The following is a 6,058-nucleotide window of genomic DNA, read 5'->3' on the forward strand; positions in this document are numbered from 1 at the left end:
AACTTTTCATAAACTTAATCACTAGCCTATATGATGTGGCCTTCTATCTCAGTTATGTTGTTTCTTTACATATGTTCTTAGGCTTTTGCGGAACTGTCTTTATACTAAGGTTAAAACATACACAGTTGGACACAGTTTACTGCTTTGGTGACTTCTAAGAGCAATTGGTAACGCTGGTATTTAGGAGTAGATGGGACCTGAATGTTTTCGGGAGGGACACAATACATTTTTAACTGAGCAATGTTAAAAAATAAGCTATATTTTTTCTTTCCCTTAACAGTTCTGTGCTACTTTGTGTTACTTTCACATTGAATTTAAATAATTAGTTGAATGGCTTGTAGGTTCAAACAGTGAAAAAGGACAGGCAAACTTTTGCAAAGCACCATATATTCATTTGACTTTTTTTCCAGATTTTTCCCTTTTTTTTTATTTCTTTTCCTTTTTCATCAAATTATTTTATTTATATCGTTTGGCACACTGAACAAATAAAAAGAGAAATGCTTTATTTTCAAAAACATTTTTGTTAATACGCGATATGCTTCAAATTACTCAAATACTTTAATAAATAGCTGAATAGGTTTATTATAGTATTATGTCAAAGGTTATAGAATATGAATTCATGACCATACTTTGCAAAATAAATCACACATTCTTTTCCTTGTTTACAAAAATTTTCACAAAATAAAAAGACGGAAAGAAGTATCACTGCTCTGTTTGCAATAGGTTTAAACTTTAAGTAGAATGTGACAGAAAATCATTAACAGTCACAGAAAAAAATAACTGTACAGCATTTGGCAATAGAAGGTGCAGGGCATCAAAGCAAGAACATGAAAGGTTGGCTTCTACTTGGTATATATACAATTCATTACATTTATGTAAAATTCTGGTGATATAGTTTTGCTTTTCTCTAAAAAGAATAAACTGTTCAAGGATATTCTTTTGTCATGATTGTTTGGAGAAACACTCATCAAAGGTGGCTTAGGGAAATTTGATCACAAAAACAAAGAAAGGACAGAGGCAGAGCAAGAGACAGAAGGGGGGAAACACTGAGAACCCCCCCCAAAAAAGAAACAAATGTGATGCAGTAAGACTGAGGTTAGAGAGAGACTTAAAAATACAAGTAAAATTGAAGGAATTGTCAACATGCAGATTATATTTTTCTTTCAGTTGTTTTTACTCATCAAGCTTTTCAGACTTCTCTCTACAGCTTCATCTAGCTCCTCCTCCAGCTCTTCCTTTTTGGACATTGCAAGTTTGGACTGATAATCACGCACAATCTGGTCTATGTAAGGAGCACTTTGTGTTCCGTGCAGCATGAGAGTCCATTCCTTTAAGACTCCCTGCTGAGGCTGCTCACCCCGAAATCCCACCTCCAGGATCCAGGTTCCACGGGGGTCTTCCCCCCAGGTGTGGGTGGTCATAAAGGGCCACTTGTCAAATCCAACTTTGGAGTCGTCATCACGGGGCCTTCGACTCAATAGTATGGACTTTGTGCCCATTGGTGAGGTCATGTTGATGTTGAGGTCCCCACGGCGGGTGGCATTGACAGTGACTACAGCCTGGACATGCTCCAGGTAGCGGACGAAATTGTCCTTCCGCTCACAGGCCTCAGTGGTAATGGCAAGCACCAGCTTATTGCCAGACTGAAATTTACTTAGAAGAAAAAACAGAACAAAATTGTTAAAATTGTATTTGATAAAGAGAAAGTAAAAGAAGACAAATCAAACAAGACAGACCATGGGCTAAATCCTTTTATTGTACATAAATTTAATATTGGTCTCTTAAGGCACTCTTTTCCTTCTTGTTTTAAAAAACAGCAGTAAATCCAGTGCTTCAACTACTCTGTCCTTCCCAAACAAATGATCAACACATTTTTCTTTAAATTTAGTTTTTTTAAAGATGTGTCAAACAAGATATGATTTTGTGCAGTAGGAGCCTCTAATGCATGTTAGAATTTACACTAACATTTAACAAAATCCATAAAAAATGGCTGGTATCTATGAAAAGAAACCTGTAGCAAAAGTCATGAAATATTTCAAGGGGCTAAATTCTAAGAAATTGCCTGTAAAAAAAAGAAGAAATGTAATAAAAATTTGATTTGCAACACGTTTTCAGGAGGGTGTTTCATACAGGTACTTTTTTAAGGGGACCTCCAATGTAATTCAAAATACACTATTATAACCCCCAAGGGGAAAAAAAATGCTGACATAGATCAAGTTTTCTTTATTTAGTATTATAGTTGTAGATAGCTGTAATTTGTCGACTATTGTTTATTGTCACTGCATAAATAGAAGCATTTCTTCTTGTTGCTTTCATTAAAGTAGACATACATGTTTTTGTTCGAATTAGCTAGATTATCTGTAGAATAATAAGAGAGAAGTTTTTAGTTGTTTTTTCAAATTCTTTAAAGTCTTACATTTTTTTTTCCCTTTATATTTGATATAATTGGTGTAACTGAGTCAGTCAACTTCACAGTTGCTTCTCATGTCAAGTCTGTTTATTTTGTTGTTGTTTTTGCTTTTTTAAATTAAATTTAATGGTTTCATATTGGAGAACTGTATCTCTGCAATTAACCCACCCCCTTGGGGAACAGTGGGCTGCCATCATGCGGTGCCCAGGGAGCAATCATGGGTTAAGGGTCTTGCTCAGAGAGCAAGTGGGGCTATGCCCTAACCACTAGGCCGCCACTCCCCTAATGTTGTCATGGGAACACTGAGGTGGTAAAGTATTTCACATTTTCAAATCAGGGTAAAAGGGATATTTTAATTAATTTATGTATGTCTAAATAATCACCGTCCTACAAAGGACAACGTTAATCTGGCACTTAAGGAAGCACCTACCTTGACCACATCACCCCTACCCAGTAAACACTGCCCCCATTTTCTCTGATTTTGGCTGGGACAGAGCAGACTGTATTTTGCAGGATACTTATGTCCCTTAGTGTTTTTTTAAAGATACTGCATGTCTTCTATAAGTCTGTTCTGGAGGGTGATGTCTTCTACCATCATCTGTTGGTATCAGAGCAAATTACTTTAAGAAGCTTAGCAAGCCAATAAAGAAGTGCTGCGAACTCCTCTAGAGCATCTGCTTGATTGTATGAAGAATAATTGGATATCATAATATGGGATTTAATAATGCTGAGTATTTCTTGTCAAGGAAATTGTCAGGGGGGAAGATTCTCAGAGCTGCTATGCTGCATCGGAAGGCACATCCCTGGAGACTGTGGCTTTTTAATAAGTAGGTTAAAAACCCTAACTTCAATGTTGTTAAAGCTGTTCCGAGGCCTAGGGTCAAGAAGGCAGCCTAGGACAAAGAAGGACTTCCTCTGCTTATATCAATGAATTTGTTAACAATTAATCAAGCCTGTCAATATTTAAAGACAGGAGGTTGAGGCCAGAGGTTGATGATCGACTTTGTTGCTGTGTCTTCTACACTTCAGCTACAGGTTTTGGACATCCAGATAAAGAGAGGGGCGCCTCTCGATCACCAACTCAGTTGGATATGCTGAAAGAGGAAGAAGCCAGATAGACTTGCCAGACTTGGCAGGACCAAACAAATAATGAGGGTCATCTGGCAACTAATGGCGAAGCTCTCAGTCAGGGATGTGTTTAACTCCTACCTCCAGGAGAGCTTCTCTCAGATTCTGGGGGGGAGGCCATGGTCTCCACCTCTATTGTCAATGTGGCTGCCCAGGGTTTGGGAGAAAGATCTGCGGTGTGGCAAAGCCCAAACCAGGTGGTGATCACCCACAGTGGCCCTTTGGCAACTGTATAAGTGTAGCAGGAGTCTGGCTCATGTTGCCTCCATTGAATTGGAACTTTTCCCGGTGAATGTTGGGCCCAGACAGGGCTGTCCTTGTCACTGGTCCTATTCATAATTTTTATGGAAAGAATTTCTAGGCACAGCCAAGAACCTGAAGGGGCTGGTTTGGGGACAAGTGGATTTCTTCTCTACCTTTTGCTGATGGCATGGTTTTGCTGGCCCTCTCCTGCCAAGACCTAAAGCATACACTGGAGCAGTTTGCTCCTGCAAGCTGGAGGCCATGGTTCTCAACTGGAAAACAATGGCTTGCTCTCTTCAGGTCAGAGAACAGTTCCTACCTCAGGTGAAGGAGTTCAAGTATCTTAAAATTCCTGTTCACAAGCAAGGGGAGAGTGAACAGGAGATTGATAGATGGATTGGTGCAGTTGCCACAATGCTGCAGATTCTGCAACAATCTGTTATGGTAAAGAAGAAACTGAGCCAGAGGGTAAATCTCTCAATTTACCGTTCGGTCTGCATTCTTACACTCACCATGAAAGTGTCTAGAAATCAAGTCAGATGAAAAACAGTTATGTAGAAAGCTATTTATTTATTTATTTTTTGTATATGTCTACAGTTCAATTTAATTGCAGCAGAGTGAGGTAAGAATCCTAACACATAGCAGATAACCGGAAAGGAATTCTGGTCTCAATCTCTGTCTGTGATGAAAGATACTCAGTATGCAAATGTTGGAAGCCCGTCTGAATGTTCAGCATTAGGACAAGGATCTACAGTATACTCAAAAAAAAAAAAAAAAAAGTGTTTCAATATAACTTTGGTAAAATATACTCTGGAGCCATTGTGGTGGCATACAAAATACAAATTGGGATAATGATGTTTTGAAACGAATAATCATATGTGAGTTGATATTTAAATGTAACACCAGTGTGGAGGTAAATCTGGTTCGAAAACTTAAAATTTCTTAAAAATCTAATTTTTTCGCAGTATTTTTTTGTGATGTTTATGTTTATGATGAATCATTTTCTAGAGTAAATACATAGCCAAAATGTGAAAATAAAGCTTTCTCTAAGGGCTAAACCTTTACAGATGAAAAACAACTATACCCCTCTGTGTAAAAGCTCACCTGGTAATAGCTTTAAGTTTTTCTCCATCTAAGTAAGTTGTAAACAGCCAGAGAGGCTATCAGATCACTGCTGAGAACTGTTTGTGAGCATGGCTACGTTAGTGTTTATTGCTCTTCTCTGATAATACCCAGTCATCAGAGGTGGGATTGTTATAATTACAGCTCAGCTACAATACAGGGAGCAGAAGCCCTGCAGTGCTGCTGTGGAAACAGGCAACTGATAAAAAATATGGCACTGCAAGTGATTCAGCTATTAATACAAAACTCAGAGGATCACACAAGAGATTCATGGTATTCTTTTCCAATAAACTGTAACATACAAAATAATTTTGATAGTTATTCAGTTTCACAATAAGACATCAAATACTGTATGAGTTCAAAAATGTTATGTGTAAAAGAAGAAACCCGTTTCACCATTATTAAAAGATTCAGCATGAAAAGCATACTGTTTTAATCTGCAGTTCCATCAGAGAGAGGGATGCAAATACACAGCATATCTTTACATTATGGTTGTTCCCTCACTGTGGGCAGTATAGTCACTAGACAGAAAAAAAAACTATTCTAAGTAAGGAGAGTGTTCAGAAGGGAAATAAGAGGGAAAACAGGTAAAGACATGTAAGCCAGAGAAGAAGGGGAATTTGAGATTGAGAAAAGGTGGCAAAGGAAGATACAATTGATAGTTGACTGAAAGATGTATTAACTGTAAAAGAGAATAGGAGAAGCTTTATGAAGGAAACTGTTTTGTTGCGCAAATGTTAAAAAAAAAATTCTATGTAAAATTTACATAGAAATTACACTAATATTGAAATGACCAAGGATCTATTATTGGTACCCGTTTACCTAATTACACATATAAAGGTTAGAGACATATATACATTTCAGAAGGCAGTACTTATAATCTGCTCATTTCTTAATTTTTGTAGTTACACAACAACTAAACCTTGGCACATTTTCTAGTTGATTTGATATTTTCCTATAGAAAATTAGAATCCGCATGTTGGACATTAAAGCAAAGAAGGATCAACGAAAAAGCTTCTCTTTAGTTTGTGATCAACAGTACCTTTATATTTATATATATAGGTTATATATATAGGTATTATATATAGTATATAAATATACTATATATATATATATATATATATATATATATATATATATATATATATATATATA

At 36.8% G+C, this 6,058-nt stretch overlaps 1 protein-coding gene across 1 annotated transcript in view; it reads right to left on the reverse strand.

The window, feature by feature from the left end:
• Positions 1-551: 551 nt before the first annotated feature.
• The window catches only part of pcsk2 (proprotein convertase subtilisin/kexin type 2), a 35,703-nt gene continuing 30,196 nt past the window's right edge, over positions 552-6,058 (reverse strand). The window contains exon 12 of the mRNA XM_015382030.1: positions 552-1,653. Coding sequence (XP_015237516.1) covers positions 1,164-1,653 — 490 coding nt within the window. The 3' untranslated portion in view covers positions 552-1,163. The remainder of the gene's footprint in view (positions 1,654-6,058) is intronic.

This window comes from Cyprinodon variegatus, unplaced genomic scaffold (genome assembly GCF_000732505.1).
Source record: "Cyprinodon variegatus isolate N-32 unplaced genomic scaffold, C_variegatus-1.0 Scaffold1, whole genome shotgun sequence".
Lineage (NCBI taxonomy): Eukaryota > Metazoa > Chordata > Actinopteri > Cyprinodontiformes > Cyprinodontidae > Cyprinodon > Cyprinodon variegatus.